At 41.8% G+C, this 17,064-nt stretch overlaps 1 protein-coding gene across 3 annotated transcripts in view; it reads left to right on the forward strand.

Annotated features, from left to right (window-relative positions):
- The window catches only part of ADGRA1 (adhesion G protein-coupled receptor A1), a 453,957-nt gene that overhangs the window by 173,875 nt on the left and 263,018 nt on the right, over nucleotides 1-17,064 (forward strand). For all 3 annotated transcript variants that reach the window (XM_078391268.1, XM_020795002.3, XM_020795003.3), the window contains exon 6: nucleotides 1,509-1,672. In XM_078391268.1, coding sequence (XP_078247394.1) covers nucleotides 1,509-1,672 — 164 coding nt within the window. The remainder of the gene's footprint in view (nucleotides 1-1,508; nucleotides 1,673-17,064) is intronic.

Genomic DNA, 17,064 nt, shown 5'->3' on the forward strand with positions numbered 1-17,064 from the left:
AGAACTAACTTCAGATCTCTGGAATATTAAACAATTTTTTGGAGCCAGAGTAATAAGGTTGCAATAGTAGTTTTATGTAGGCCTTTTTTACTTGAAGTTCTATTAAAAATACTAAAGCTTTATGGTTAATTTCCCTTACATTTTATGAAGGGATGAATGGAAGCAGAGGACAAACAAATTAATTCTTTACAACATTTGCATAAAACCTCTTATATGTTCATTATAACTCTACTTAGATTAAATGTACATATTAGATTTAAAACATTTAAATATTCATCCTTGTTAGCAAATAAGGCAGATTTTATTAAACAATAAAAAGACAGATGAAAAATTAACTAGAGTGTAGAGGGCAAATAGTGTTTTTATAATTACGTGCATGTGGAAGTTAAATATTATGACTCCTAGACATTTATTAACTTCACTGTACTAGAACTGGAATTTAGTCATAATATACAGTAATGGTGGAACTATGGGCTATGAAAGACTAAAGATTTGGAAGGCTGTATGCTTAGGGCTATAAGAACTCCTTTTTTCCCATCTGAAATGCCATTTCAAAATTCCCACACTAAGAATTAAAATCAATTTTATCTGTAATTTCTGAAAACTGGATTTGTACAGCTCAATAAAAACTAACCTTTGAATCACATGTACCTGCTGTAAAGATTATCTTAACCGTATGCCATACAGCTAAGGAGAAGCCATACACTCATACAAAGAAAGCATGTACAAACCACACACCCACACGTATACATATATGTATGTGTATGTGTGTGTGTGTGTGTGTGTGAATACCTAGGTTTCTCTATTACATATCTAGAAACATACATATGCAACACCACACATACACATATCTCAGGTACCATTTGCAGCACTGAAGGATAGGAGGGGATGGCAAATTAAGTACCATATTAAGAGTTGTATGAATACTCAGACACCCAGAAATGAAATGAAAGTTATCAAACTGGATCCTGCCCCCAAATTTATTACATCTTGAATCTTATTAATTGATCAGAGGTAGTAATAGTACATCCGCATGCAGCAGAAAGTTGCATGTTCGGTGTTAAGTCATTGTTTAGCTGTCTGAGAACCCAATCAAAGCATGTGAATTAAAATCAGTAGTACTGTTTATACATGACAACTGTAACACAGAACTAAGAAGAAGGAGAAAAATGACTTTGGGTGTGAATGAGAAGTCCAATTAGAAAAAAATTGTTTGCATTTTCTTTGAATCTATCATAAATATCCAATGTGAACACCGTCCCTCTCTAATGGGGGCAATGTCCACATGGGAGCATATGCTCATTTTTTAGGTGAAAGATTGTGAGTATTCTCATTTTTTCTATCTCTTGTGTGTTTCATTAGCATTCAACCCTATTCACACTGGAGCAAAATGAGATAGCTGGGCTTTGTCAAACAGGGTTGATGTTTTCCTCATTAGCTATATATGACATTATGTAAAAAAGAACTTCTAAAGAAAGAATATTTCTTTATTTGGGATTTGCTTTCAGACATTTCTATACTGATTCTCTCATCTGTGACTGTAATCTCAAATGGGTCTTACACTGGTCTAGAAATGTCTCAGTACGGATATCAGAAGAAACGATTTGTGTTTTCCCAAGGAGTTTACGAGGAACACCATTTCGGAACCTGAAAGAAAATCAGATGACATGTGGTGAGTTTTACATGTGTTTCCAACCTGATAAATTGAACCAAACATATATGCAGTAAAGTGTATACTGATGGTCTGGTTTCAAATGGTAAGAAAGCCACCTTAAGTCCTTTGAAAGGAGAAAGGGGGGATAATTTTTTTTAAAAAAAAATACATAATAAATAAAGCAAACATAAGGGAAATTGGGTGCTTCCAGACTCAGGACTCCTGGTGCTACCAGTTAAAAGGTACTGTTTTATTTTTCATCCTGAGCAGATTTATTTCTTCTCATCAAAAAACCCCATGGAAAACAGGGAAACACAGGGATGTTACAAATGGAAGACCATATTGTCTAGGTTCTCTCCCCTTCCCCTCACAAATGCAGCAGGGCAATTGTAAAACTGAAGTCTTATTTGGAAGCTAAGGGCCAAGGTTTAAAGAAAGTAAATACTGTATATGTGTATATAATCATTAGATCACCACAGGGTGAGCTAAATAAAGCTACACTGTAAATCTATCAGTCTCCTCTTCTGACTTTGACATAAACATTATTCATTTATATGTAATGTCACAGTGGTATTCCTTATTGCATTCTATATATAAAATAAAATATTCAATTTTCATTGGATTATATGTTTGACAACATGAAATAAATGTCAGATCGTATTTTTTAGCAAGTCACCTTTACTAACTTTGTAGGATATGTGTTGCAGAATGTTTTTCTGGTGGAGGGATTAATTAATTTTGGCCAGCATAAGCTTGCACTGAAATATTTTTAATGTGAAATAAAAAAAGAGATAAAGGAGATATAAATGAGATAAAGTAATAAGAGTGAACAATGAAACAATTGTAGTGCACTCTAATTGTAATTGTACTGCACTGTATATTCCAGAGACATTTTCTCCATTAACAGATCCACCTTAAAAACTACAAACATAAACCAGAGAGTCTGAACTCATTACTGTGTTGTTCTTGTAGTCATCCATTGCATGGGTAATTCACCCACCATTGTAGCTGCTTACAAAATATCCTATAAAGGAATGGCCATTAACAACTGAAAAAGCCAACCTCCTTAGTATAATTAACATGTTATTTCCACCACTGTTATTCTATATGAGAGGTTTTTGCAGTTTTTATAGTATAAGCTTCAACTGAATAGATCAGTATATCAAACAATCACCCCACTGTTAAATTCCCCATTGACTTTTTCACCCACTATTATATCTGTATTTTGATGCCATATATAAAGATCTGCCACATTATATCTCTCCATTATGTCCGAGGAAGTGGATTTTATCCATGAAAGCTCATATGAAAATATAACAATCTTTAAGATCCCTCCACGTTTTTGCCAATTTTCTGTTGACAGTTTGTGTTAATGTATTCATAGGACATAAGGAGATATCATGTTGCAAAGAAACTAACATTGAGAGAGTAAAATTCAACTTAATCTATTTACAAATATACAGAGAGCATAGACATTCATCTAGCTGCATAGCATGACATGATACAACACGTAGCGTAGGAAAAAAGTGATCTGACTTACAGCATATAAGATGTCCCTTTTACACATGCCTTTTATACATTCTTGGGACCAATCAGAAAATACGTTACTTCATTTCACACATACATAAGGTTACATCATTTTCTCCAGCTGTATAACATTCAGTCTTCAACCTTGGTACCCACACCTGAACCCACTCAGTATATGATTCAGGTAAAATCAGCCATTTTACTTTCACCATAAAATATTTTTATTTAATACATTTTGAGATCAAAATCTCAGCATTTTCATCTCCTTTGTTATCTCCAAGCTATATTACTGTGTTCTTGTGTGTAAATTTCACAATGTGAATAAAGGTGACTCTGGAAAAGTTTGTTTTATTTTATTTGTTTTTTATATTTATATACCAGCATTTTAATAGCCTATATTTGTAAGTATAAATGTATTGTATTTTTAAAAGCACCTCCCATAATACCATGAAAGTTCGTGGCTGCTGAGATGTTAGAAAGGGAGCCAAAGTTTATGTAATCTTGAACAAGCAGAAGACAGTTGTGTTGCTTTTTGACATTATACATATGGACTTCCTTGTACATTTAGGGAATGCACATTCAATAGTTGTTGAACATGCATTCAATAGCTGTCAGATAACAACTGAGAGAGGTTTTGCTGTCCTCACAATTCCTTTCTGTTAACCCATGACCACTGGAAAATGTGTGGTCCAATATATTTAGGACTTGGATATTATGAAAGAACAACACTACACCATGTTCAGCAAATTAATGCAGACGAAATCCAATAGTTAAATGGCCTGAAAAGCCATGACCAATCACTGCATTTTAAAGCAGTAACATGCCTCTGCATTTTCCTCCCTAGGAAGACTGAGGAACTTTTTATTCCTCTCCCCACAGAGTCTGAGGTTCTTGAGGGATGCCTTTCAACCTGGGGAGTCTTTTGGGAGAGAGACTGTTATATCTAAAAATCAATGCCACCAGTCCCTATCCCAGCAGCAGGCCAGCAGTAGTGATTTTCTTATACTAACGGCTCCATTATTGTCGTCAATCCAACACATTTTTGGTCTTCCTCTTTTCCTGTTTCCTTCAGCTTTTCCTAGCATTATTGTCTTTTCTAGTGAATCTTGCCTTCTCATTATAAATCCAAATACAACATCCCCAACTTCTTCTTTTTTTTCTAGAGAGTATTCCAGCTTCTAATGATCTTTTGATCATCTGCTTATTTGCTGTTCTGGCAGTCTGTGGTATCTGTAAAGCTCTTTCTCACATCACATATCTAATGTATTGATGCTTTTCCTGTCAATTTTCTTCACTGTTTCACTTTCCTTTCCATACATGGTAACTGAAAATACCATCAGATAGGTGATCTCAGCCTTTGTCTCCAGTGACGCATTATTACATTTGAGAATCTTTTCTGGTTTCTTCTTAGCTGCCCTTCTGAGTCTTTCTCTTTCTCTGATTTATTGGCTGCAGCCTCTATTTGAATTCCATTGCAGATGCAATAATGCATGCCTTTTTATGTGAGGTGGTTTGGTATATTCCCAATCAGCAGATGTAAGAAAGATGCTGAGAGAAGCCAAAAAAAATAATGGTTTCAGAGCTTTCTAAGATTGGGCATAGGAAGCAAGGCATAAGAAGCTGTAATATTTCCACAGAGAACACATAACAGCAGGGATTGGAAACTTTATTACAACTCAGTACTGGCCTGTTCTAGATTTAAGGGAACCTTTGGTAAAATATCTTCTAGCAGGCCTTCATAATTAGCACTTCCCATCCTGTAACATGGGTTACCTCCAGTGGCCTTCTGTGCTCCAAGATGAGTAGCATTGCGTGTTGTGGAGCTGCCATTCAGAATTCCCACAATGGACCCAGAATAAAGTAGAACTAAACTTGCAATAGTAGCTTGGCCCCACAAGAAGGGGGTGTGCAGTTCAGAAAGGACACGTCCGCAAATTCTCAACCACCCACAACAACAAACAAAAAAAACACCCAAATCTGTTAAAGATCCCACTATATAATAAAGATAGTAAGAGACATTGGAGCCCTGACCTGTTTGCCCAGTGTAGCATCATGGTTAAAATGGGACAAACCTGGAAGGATTGTACTCCTCAGATGTTTAAAATTGCATGTCCCGGAATGCTTCACTATTACTTAAGCTAGTTTGGAGAGTGTAAGCCAAAAACATCTGGAAAGCTACATTTGACCACCTGTGCTTTAGGCCAGTTTTCACCTATTCAGAGGCAACCTTTTCTCATGCTGATCCTGCATCATTCCATGCTCCGTGCTACAGTATTTCATAGTTTATTTTCTTTCAGATCTCTATTTATTAGAGGATTTATGATTCCCCCCCCACTCTTAGTCTATGGTTCTCCTTCATTTGTGTGACAGGTAAAATGTTCACGGATGATTGTCAGATTTCATATACCCCAGCATCAAAGCTTGTTATAAAAATTAATAGTTTGCCATAGCAAGTAACATTTTAGAAAAAACTTTCTCTAGTGAATTAAATACTGTACAGAATTGATGCCACCTGGTGGAATTCTGGAAGTTTGGACTTGTGTTTGTTTTTGCTCAGAGTCATTAAAACATATGTATAAAATACGGAGAGTACAAGGTCTTTCTAGGGTATAACTGTCCAGGCAATTTTCCCAATTTGTTCTAGATATCATACTTCTTTCGTATTTAGTGGCTAGTTCTCTGCTGAAAAAAAATTCTGCTTGATTGTGTGTCTGTTCTGTCTGTATTTATGTCCATTTTTTTCAAGGAGAAACCAAAATAATTATGTAATCTTTTGCAATTTTTTTAATGTACCAAAGGGTTGGCAAAAGGATAGTGCTGAGGGGTGTTTGTGTGTAACCTTTCTTTTTAAAAAGCATTTAATTCTGTGGTATGTATCCTAGAAACAAAAAAAAAACAACCAACAACTATTGATCCTTATTCTAGTCCCATACAGACCCTCGGCAAGCCACATAATCTGTTCATGTTATATCCCTGCATTTACAGTATCTTTGATGTTTTAAAGTTATTATTAGTTTTATAAACATTTTATGTGTGAAACTAAACAAAATTGAATTCTTTCAAGTCTTCCCAAGTGTTTGGCAGAACAATCGGATATCCAGAATACACCAAAACCAGAGTCTGAACCAGAAAGCTATATCCAAGTTCAATTTTTAGCTGAAATTGGAGTGGATAAAATATACAGTAAATAGAAAATACAAAAATTGTGAAAATCAAAAACAACCCAGCAGACATACTACATTCCAGTGTCCCTGGAAATCCGGACAGGGAATGTGAGTGTAACCAGTTAGAGTGATTGTTCCATGCTGATACAGCCTCATGCCCATATTTCTTTTTGCTCAGGATACTTTATTTGAAATGTCCAAATAATGGATAATATTAGCAACATGTCACTTCGACCCCCCTCCCCATTACCTTTACCCCTCGTCCAGTACTACTACCTTTTCCTCTGTCCCTTACACTCCCTTTGATGCTTTGTCAAAAAAGAGACGCTAAAGGAAGCACTCACTGATGCTTCTAGTCCTGAGAAATTCAAGCAACAAGGCAGCAGTTCTTGGAATTTTGCATTATTTGGGTTTTTCTCATCAGTTTAATGTTTTAAAAGATATTCTTGTCTTCAGTTGTTGAGAGGGCTATATAGAATGTCTTGCTTCTTTGGGCAGGGAGGAAAATGATTCTGTGGTTCCTCGTCCTTGCCTGTGAAGACAGGACAGGTCAGGATTTATATCCTAGCACACTTTATAAATGAAGAGAGCACACACAGCCCTCTTTGGCCAAGGGGTCAAAACCCTCCTAGGGAGAAAAAAGCACTTTTTTCCCAATCAGCCAGGCTGGAAGTCCAGGGGGCAGTTACAGACACAAACTGATTGTTGCAGTTATGAAGATATATGAATGGTGTTACAGGAGATACTGTTTTCGCACTTTCTTGCATTTTGAGAAATCTGTGTTAAATGTTAAGGTCACGCTGTAAAGCATATTTCTGTGTATCATATGTGGAGACAAAAAACATTTCTAATTATTTTTCCTTACAAACTTGCTGTAATATTATTGTTTCCTAATGTTGATTTATACTCTTTCCTTTTCTGCCACCCAGTTAAGAAGGCAAAATAGTGTTTAGCTGAAAGTATAGATATAACATACTTATAAAAACGAATACATAACATTCTTATTCGTAGGGTCATTGTCAGATTTAGACTGTCTGGAAATGTGTTTCATTTCACAACACAAGACATTGTTTATTTATTATTTTTGCCAGTTATCTTTTCTGAAGATGTATATCAGAGCTGAGGGGATGTTGTCTTTTGCTTAGATTACTCTTTGAGAATAATTTTTATCAACTGTATCTAGTAAAGCAGTACACTTTAGTAAGAGAATATGTGAGTTCTACTGAGATGCAAGCCTATCTATAAGGAAAAATAGTACTATTTAAGGAGGGAAGAGAATATCTTCCATTACTGTGATATAGAGTCATCCCCAGCGAACTGCTGTATTTTAGGCATTTCCAGGGTGGAATGGTTCTCTTGTTAATCTGATGGAGTAAAACCAACAAAAAGTCATGTATCACTCAAAAGACTAATGCTTTTTGCAAGGAGCGGGGGTCTGCAGACAACTTCATCAGATGGTGGAAGTGTTAACTCAGATGACAGAAAGATGAAAGTCTCAAGGCATGTTTAGCCTTGAGAAAAGAAGACTGAGGAGAGATACGGTAGCACTTTTCAAATACTTGAAAGGTAGTCATATAGAGAACGGGCAGGATCTGTTCTCGATCTTCCCAGTGTGTAGGATATCCAACAATGGGCTCAAGCTTCAGGAAGCAAGATTTAGGCTGGATATCAGGAAAAACGTCTTAACTGTTAGAGCACTACAATGGAACCAATTACGTCAGGAGGTGGCGAGCACTCCAACGCTAGAGGCATTCAAGAGAAAATTGGACAGCCATCTGTCAGATCTGCTTTGATTTGGATTTCTGCATTGAGCAGGGGGTTAGACTTGATGGCCTTTATTCTATTATTCTATGACAGGCACTTCATAGACACACGTGAGTGAGTAGATAAAATGGGTGGAGAATTGCAGTTAGTAAGGTTGGAGGGACTGAAATATTAAAAAATGATTATTATCTTAACAGTGGTTATAACAAAACAGTGTCTGAAGTCCTATTGCACTTGGCATAGTGTAAAGTTACACTTGTGGAAGCCCTCAAAAAGTTATACTCAGGTAGTCTGCTTTGCATGCCTAATTGCACAATTGATTCTGGAACAAGTTGTCCAACTGTGCCTGTGAACCTGCTTGGTGGATATGTATTGTTCCTCGCCTTGAATTTCACACCTGCTTGCACAACATTAGGTTATGCAGGCATAGATATACAACAGCACACCATCTAGGTATAGCAGAGACATTCTTGCATTAATGAGCTGATTGATACACACAGTTAATTAAAAAGTCATTGCCTTTATTTAAGCCATTAATGAACTGGCTAACATGTGGTGAGTTGAAAGGCCATTGCCTCATTCAAGGCACAGGAGATTGGGTTGAACCTCTTGATAAATTCGTATTGAGATAGTTCTCATCGGAATCTATATCTGACATTCAATGGCCACCTTGAATGAAAGGATTTCAGAGACAGCTTTCCAGCAAGAAACTCATCTCATCAATGCAAAGATATGTGCTGCTTGTTCATGAGAACTGTGATGGTAGTGACCATTTTTTGTACTTTCTGCATTTGATTTTTTTTCTGATGTCCCCTGTTTACAATTCCCTTACTCACCCACATAGTTATATACTATGTGTTATCTGAGTCAGTACCCTTAGGTTTCAAGGGAGTGAGCTGTTGTCTAAGAAAATTTACATTAGTCTTTAAGGTGCTGCGATTATAACTGCTTGCTGACCGGTCAATTCTGACTTATGGCTACCCTTTTTGGGGTTTTCTATGTGCATAGTACTGAGGTTAACCACTCCCTTCTGGGGGCACCTGGGACTGTACAACATGCCCAAAGCCACATAGAGTGACTGTTCTGGGATGCACAGTGGGGGATTGAACTTTCATCCTCTGGGTCACTGGTCTACCCAGCTAGCTAAGGTGCTACAAACTGCTTCATTATTTTTAGTATATTTACGATTATGTGAGAGTTCTTTTTGAGTAGGAAATGGTAGTAGGAGAAGGAATCCTTTGGGATAACTCTTTCTTCTTTCCTGTCCAGATTTGAAAGCTGAGCGGTTCTTCCATCTTCCAGCTACCACTAGAATTCCTGAATTAAAAGATTCTTAATATAATCCTAGTCAGGCCTCTGATAAAAATTAAACCAGGGAGATTTGAAAGTAAAGCCATAACAGACACACATTAGCATCTTTGTGAAAATTCTACTAAGAAATGGGCTGCTTGAAATTATTTTCCTTCTCATGTTGGCTTATTGTGCAGATGTTATTTATCTGTAGGTTTAATATATGTTTTCAATGTACTATAATTTTATTTAAACAGTGGCACTCCTTTGTTTTTGTTTTACTGTAAAGTGAGAAGGCGGTTCCATGGCATCAGTTGAGATTGAGGTTTTAGGTCTCTGTGTACCAAAATCTTTTCCCCTCAAATTTCCTTCTGTATTTTTTCTGACAGCTATGAATTCTTTTAGTTTTCCTTTGTTAATTAAAATGAATTAATTACACACACACCCTGCAATGGAGTAGAATGTGATTCTAATACTGCCATTGCTATTCTTTAGTAAACTCACATTCTGACTTGCATTTTACATTTACAATAATCTGTTATTTTTTCAACAATCTTGTTTGTGTATAATTTTTAAGCTTTCTTTATATATTTTTCTCTGTGTCTACATATAAGAGATATGTTTTTACAGTGGAAGAAGGAAGATTCTGTTTCAGCTGTTTATATGCCTGCAACTATTTTACATGCCAGCAGCTTGTTTCTTGTACTCACATATAATCAGGTGACAGCTATATGGAGCTTTATGTATACATGTATAAAAGTCATGTTACACCAATTTGTTTGAAAACACAGTGGAAAGGAGTCTAATATCCCCTGCTGTGTGCATATTCATTTGTGTACATGGAGGATCCCTGTTTTACCTAAAGTAGAGGTGGCTGATGTTCTGTCAAGGGCTGCCTTAGCTGAGTGCTAATTTATCAGCAGCTTCAGGCTGGTGGTAATGGTAAAGGTAAAGGATCCCCTTGACATTTTTTTTTTAGTCCAGTCGTGTCCGACTCTAGGGGGCAGTGCTCATCCCGTTTTCAAGCCGTAGAGCCAGCGCTTGTCTAAAGACAGTTTCCGTTGACACATGGCCAGCGTAACTAGGGAGCGCCGTTTTACCTTCCCACCGAGGTGGTACCTATTTATCTACTCGCATTTCCATGCTTTAGAACTGCTAGGTTGGCGAGGAGCTGGGACAAAGCGACGGGAGCTCACTCCATCGCGTGGATTCGATCTTACAACTGCTGGTCTTCTGACCCTGCAGCACAGGCTTCTGTGGTTTAGCCCACAGCGCCACCACGTCCCTATTCAGGCTGGTGGTATGTGAGGTTAAAACCAAGGAAGGACTGAACAAGAGCCAAATTAAGCAACCATATCTCTTCACCCTCTCTTCCTTTCTTCCTCCCATCTCTACCTCTCTCTTTTGACACACTCTCTCTGATCCTTTCACTTTCTCCACCCACCTTTTCCTTTTACCCAATAGCTACAGAGGAATATATTCTTGTAGATACTTGAAATTAGACCAACAGCCTCATAAGCATAAGTCATAGTTACCCATCTAAACTACAGAGAGGAGTCCTTCTAACTTTACAGTAAATGTGCATCTGCCTGTAAAACTTTATGAAAACTTTACTGAGAGCGATACAATTTTCTAAAATGGTTTTCAGAGCAGTTTCTACTTCACTTGATGAAAAGATTGCCTTATTTCTGATTGATTTCAGCATCTCTTTATTTTTAGCTGAAAGGACATTTAGAAAATGCTTCTAAAAGAAAAGAAGACAGTTTATCAACAGTGCTTGCAATATTGGACATGTTAAGATGAAACATGAAGCCATAACACACTAAGCCACAATTACTGAGAAATTTGTCTTATATATACTACAAGTTGCATGATAGTGTACAAAAACCCTTAGCATTATATGCAAACCTGAACTCTGGCTTGTGTCTCTGCCATAAAGCCAGAGTTTGAAATAGGCTTATTCCATGTTTTTTAAAGAAGCAAAATAAGATATTATCCAGAATCTGCCATGAACATTCCGGTTACTTAGCTGCCCTCTAGCTGGAAAATGAGCCAGACATAAGGAAGCATTTCTGACAAGACAGAATTCTCAACAATTCCAGGGCAATATATTATACGAATGGTGGCCATTCTTTCACCATTCCTCTTTCTCTCCCTGCTTGAATTTTGCTGCTTCTCAATCTGAGAATATTATATCTGATTATATAATTTTCTTCAGGGTTACATTTCTCCTGCAGTGTGTTGCCCATGATGCTTCCTTAAGTAAATTTGAAGACTGCACATTTTTAAACCTAAAGGCCCTTTACTTTAAACCTAAAGGCCCTGCTTCCACAATTCTAGCAGGCATAGAAGAGGGCATGGCTTGTGATGGCTCTCCTCCTAAGACCGTAACTACACATACAGAGAGATTTGAAAGGAATTTGCTGTGATGTTGGTTACTGCATACAATACAAGTCCTGGTGCAGTTTCAAAAATTGTTACTGACAGTGCTGGAGTGGGGCCTGACGTGCAGCAAAAATGGAGGAGCCTGGCAGACAAGTAAAGTGTTGCTGCCCGGCCAGTACCTGGGAGGCTTCCCAGCCACCTCAGCATTAGCGAAATTGTGATGATTTTTTTCCAGTCAGCTCCAGTGGCCATGTTTTCCCCACATGGCAAGCAGGTGAGGCTGCACTGACTGCAGCATTGTCCGTAGTGACATCATGATGGGTGCTCCATGTCCTATTTTAATACAAGGAATCACATTAAAGCAGCACAGATAACCTGCAGTAGAAAGGTTATCTGAAACATGTTGCTCCTGTAGCTACGTGTTGTTGTAGAAAGGCGTCCTTCCTCTTCTCAAGGCCCTCAAAGGCTTTCCCAGTACTAAACAGATCCCTAGGAAACCTGAGAACCTGGCGTGGTGGTGGTCAGAAACACGTAATTAGCAATAAAAACCTATGGCTGATGATATTGTCAGTTTTCCATGTCATAAATTTGTGCAACTGGATTTCAGCCAATAAGTAAATGGCTAGGTTTTATATGTGCTTCATAAATATTATGGGAAAATATTAATTCAAATGAAACAAGCTCACAAGACTGAGAGAATTCTAAGAGTCAAGCTGCTAATAAGTTCTTGCAAACCCCAGGTGAATGAGCAAAAGCTTGGCAAGAAGCAATTTGGAGTAGAGGGTTTGCAGCAAGGATGAGAGGGAGGGTCGCGACTGCCACCTCCTCCTACGTCACCACAAGAGATGACAGGTCACGATCCTTCACACACACACACACAATACTTCGCTGCCACCAACCACACATAAACCTGACACTTCAGACTTAGTATGGATTTCAAAATAAAAGTGATGATTTATTGAATACAAAAATAAAATGGAAATCACTGAGTAAAAGAATCACTTGTCACACTATATTTCTCAGACCTTAACCCTGCACAGTTCTTTGTTACTTAATACTCAATTACCTAACCTATATCTAACCCTGTATACAGATCTTCTTTAAAGCCCTCTCTCACTCTCCCACTCCAACTCTCTAATTCCCCAACAAAAAACTCCCCCTTCTTTGCACTCCCCCCTTATATACAAAAACTCCACCCCTTTAAGACCCACCTCCTGCCCTGCCATAGGCCAGGAAACTCCAGCCTTAGCCAAGACAGGCAGGTGACGTCATGGCACACGTCACATACCTTCCCCCTTTAATAAGTTGTTTTGTGGGGGAAAGCTAAGGTGCTTTTTCCCCAAAACAACTGCAACCAACATCAAGCATTACATTTATCAACACAGTTTAATATAACTACAGTATTCAAATATACTTACACTTCCGCCATACAGGTATATAAAAACATGCAATGCATAACATTTATCATAACACAACACATAACTGTCCAAACATTTTACATTGCCATATACCATGTACAGAGTCCATAAGTTCTTCAGATGTCGTCTTCCGGTCTTCTGGATAAGGCGTCAGCCACACAGTTTATAGTCCCTCTGACCACCTTATCCTCGAAATCATAGTCCTGCAAAAGAAGCGCCCACCTCATCAGTTTACTGTTCTGTGATTTCGTAGTCCGCAACCACGACAGAGGTGAGTGATCAGTGCACAAGGTAAAATGTCGACCCCAGACATAAGCCTTCAACTTCCGGATCGCGAAGATGATCGCCAAACACTCTTTCTCGATGGTGGAAAGATTCTTCTCCCTGGGAAGCAATTTCTTGCTCAGGTACGCCACTGGATGTTGGTCTCCGCTGTCATCCTGTTGGCACAGTACCGCTCCCACACCGGCATTAGACGCATCTGTGTAGATGATGAACTCTCTGTTGAAGTCAGGAGCATGCAGCACTGGATGGTTGGTTAGAGCATCTTTCAGCCGTCCAAACGCCATCTCGCACTCTTCCGACCAGGAAACGCTGTTGCTGCTCTGCTTCTTTGTCAGGTCTGATAAAGGTGCAGCAATCTCACTGAAACCGGGTATAAACTTTCTGTAATACCCTGCCAGACCAGCGTTCCTGACGTCGGGGGAGCTGCCTGCATTATCTGCCGTCCCCAGGCACGGGTGAGAGACGTGTCTGGGAGACTTTCTGGCCTGCGCTCCCTCGGCCTTCTTCAGGACTGGGACCCTGTTGCTACTGCTCCTGCTGCTTCAGGCCATCCCACCCCCTTCCATAACATCAGCCACTTGGCTGGGAGGGAGGGAGACCATAAAAGCCGGAAGCTTGTGCCAGGGCCCTCACAGACCAGCGTTCCTGACGTCGGGGGAGCTGCCTGCAATATCTGCCGTCCCCAGGCACGGGTGAGAGACGTGTCTGGGAGAATTTCTGGCTTGCGCTCCCCGGCCTTTTTCAGGACTGGGACCCTGTTGCTACTGCTCCTGCTGCTTCAGGCCATCCCACCCCCTTCCATAACATCAGCCACTTGGCTGGGAGGGAGGGAGACCATAAAAGCCGGAAGCTTGTGCCAGGGCCCTCACAGACCAGCGTTCCTGACGTCGGGGGAGCTGCTGCAATATCTGCCGTCCCCAGGCACGGGTGAGAGACGTGTCTGGGAGAATTTCTGGCTTGCGCTCCCCGGCCTTTTTCAGGACTGGGACCCTGTTGCTACTGCTCCTGCTGCTTTAGGCCATCCCACCCCCTTCCATAACATCAGCCACCTGGCTGGGAGGGAGGGAGACCATAAAAGCCGGAAGCTTGTGCCAGGGCCCTCACAGACCAGCGTTCCTGACGTCGGGGGAGCTGCCTGCAATATCTGCCGTCCCCAGGCACGGGTGAGAGACGTGTCTGGGAGAATTTCTGGCTTGCGCTCCCCGGCCTTTTTCAGGACTGGGACCCTGTTGCTACTGCTCCTGCTGCTTCAGGCCATCCCACCCCCTTCCATAACATCAGCCACCTGGCTGGGAGGGAGGGAGACCATAAAAGCCGGAAGCTTGTGCCAGGGCCCTCACAGACCAGCGTTCCTGACGTCGGGGGAGCTGCCTGCAATATCTGCCGTCCCCAGGCACGGGTGAGAGACGTGTCTGGGAGAATTTCTGGCTTGCGCTCCCCGGCCTTTTTCAGGACTGGGACCCTGCTGCTACTGCTCCTGCTGCTTCAGGCCATCCCACCCCCTTCCATAACATCAGCCACCTGGCTGGGAGGGAGGGAGACCATAAAAGCCGGAAGCTTGTGCCAGGGCCCTCACAGACCAGCGTTCCTGACGTCGGGGGAGCTGCCTGCAATATCTGCCGTCCCCAGGCACGGGTGAGAGACGTGTCTGGGAGAATTTCTGGCTTGCGCTCCCCGGCCTTTCAGGACCAGGACCCTGCTGCTGCTGCTGCTTGGGGCCACCCCACCCCTTCCTCAACACCAGCCACCTGGCTGGGAGGAGAGAAGGGGCATTAGAAGGGGTGTGGGTTTGTTTTGTTTGTTTTTAACTGTTATTGGGTTGCATAGAGACCCACAGTGGACCTGATGGAACAGGAAGGGGGGAGGGCGTTGGAGGGGGCAGCCATTGAGGTGGTGCTGGGTAGGGGAAGGAATGGTGGTGGGGGTAGAACATGCCCGCGTAGGAGAAGAGAGGTTAGATATCTTACATCTATCCCCTCTTCTAGTCCTACCTCCAACCAAATGGTATCAGGCGACCATATCAGCAAACCCTCGAGCCACACGGTGCTGTTGATGAACGCCAGGTCAGTACAAAATAAAACTGCCCTCATCCATGATGTAATTCTGGATGAGGGGTCTGACCTGGCGTGCATTACTGAGACCTGGGTGGGAGAGGAAGGTGGTGTCCCCCTCTCCCAGCTGTGTCCTCCTGGGTACTCAGTCCAACACCAGTGTCGCTCGGAGGGTCGGGGAGGGGGAGTTGCTATAGTCTATAGGAGTTCTATCTCCTTGACCAGGATTCCTATCCCTTTGAGAGGAGGTCTTGAGGGCCTGTATTGTGTGTTGGGCTCACGAGACAGATTAGGGATTCTGTTGGTGTACCGCCCACCCTGCTGCGTACCAACAGTCTCCCTACCTGAGCTGACGGAGGCAGTCTCGGACCTGGTGTTGAGGACTCCCAGGCTGCTGGTGCTGGGGGACTTCAACATCCATGCTGAGGCTGCCTTGACCGGGGCGGCTCAGGACTTCATGGCCGCCATGACAACCATGGGACTGTCTCAATGTGTCATCGGCCCGACACATGAGAAGGGCCACACCTTGGACCTTGTTTTCACAACGGGACTGGAAGATGGTGGTTTGGATGTGGAGGGGCTGGTTGTGACCCCATTGTCATGGTCAGACCACTTCCTGGTCAAGTTTAGTCTATTAGCTTCTTCTTCCCTCTGCAAGGGTGGGGGATCTATTAAGATGATCCGCCCTCGGAGACTTATGGATCCAGATGGATTCCTGAATGCTCTGGGGGAGTATCCGTCTGATATGGTTGGCGCTCCTGTCGAAGCTCAGGTCACCCTATGGAATAGGGAGATGACCCGGGCGGTTGACACGATTGCGCCTAAGCGCCCTCTCCCTGCTCGCCGAGCCCAGACAGCTCCCTGGTATACTTCTGAACTGCGGGCGATGAAGCGAGAGGGGAGACGGCTAGAGCGCAGGTGGAGGAAGTCCCGCTGGGAATCTGATCGAACACGACTTAGAGCCCATTATCGGGCCTATTTCGTGGCAATACGGCTGGCGAAACGGCAATATTTCTCCAGCCGCATTGCTTCCTCAGAATGTCGTCCAGCAGAGCTGTTTCGGGTGGTCCGGGATCTTCTTCAACCGGGAAACCCGGTGGAGGTCCCGGACTGCTCATCAGCTCGCTGTGATGAGTTTGCTATTCATTTTGAGGAAAAAATCGCTCAGATTCGCAGTGGGCTGGACTCCACTGTTACTGCAAAATCGGAAGATGTGTCCAGTGTGCCGTGCTTAGGTCAAACTTTAATGGATGAGTTTCAATTGTTGAGACCCGAGGATGTGGACAGGGTGCTTGGATCTGTCCGTTCTACCACCACGCCGCTCGACCCTTGCCCATCTTGGCTAATTGGAAGATCTGCCAGGGGGGTTCGCACTTGGGTCCAGGAGGCCGTGAACGCCTCTCTGAGAGAGGGAGTGGTCCCTACCGCCTTGAAAGAGGCGGTGATTCGACCACTCCTTAAAAAGCCTAACCTGGACCCAAGGCTGGTGGTCAACTACCGACCAGTGGCGAACCTCCCTTATTTGG

Source organism: Pogona vitticeps, chromosome 3, assembly GCF_051106095.1.
Source record: "Pogona vitticeps strain Pit_001003342236 chromosome 3, PviZW2.1, whole genome shotgun sequence".
Lineage (NCBI taxonomy): Eukaryota > Metazoa > Chordata > Lepidosauria > Squamata > Agamidae > Pogona > Pogona vitticeps.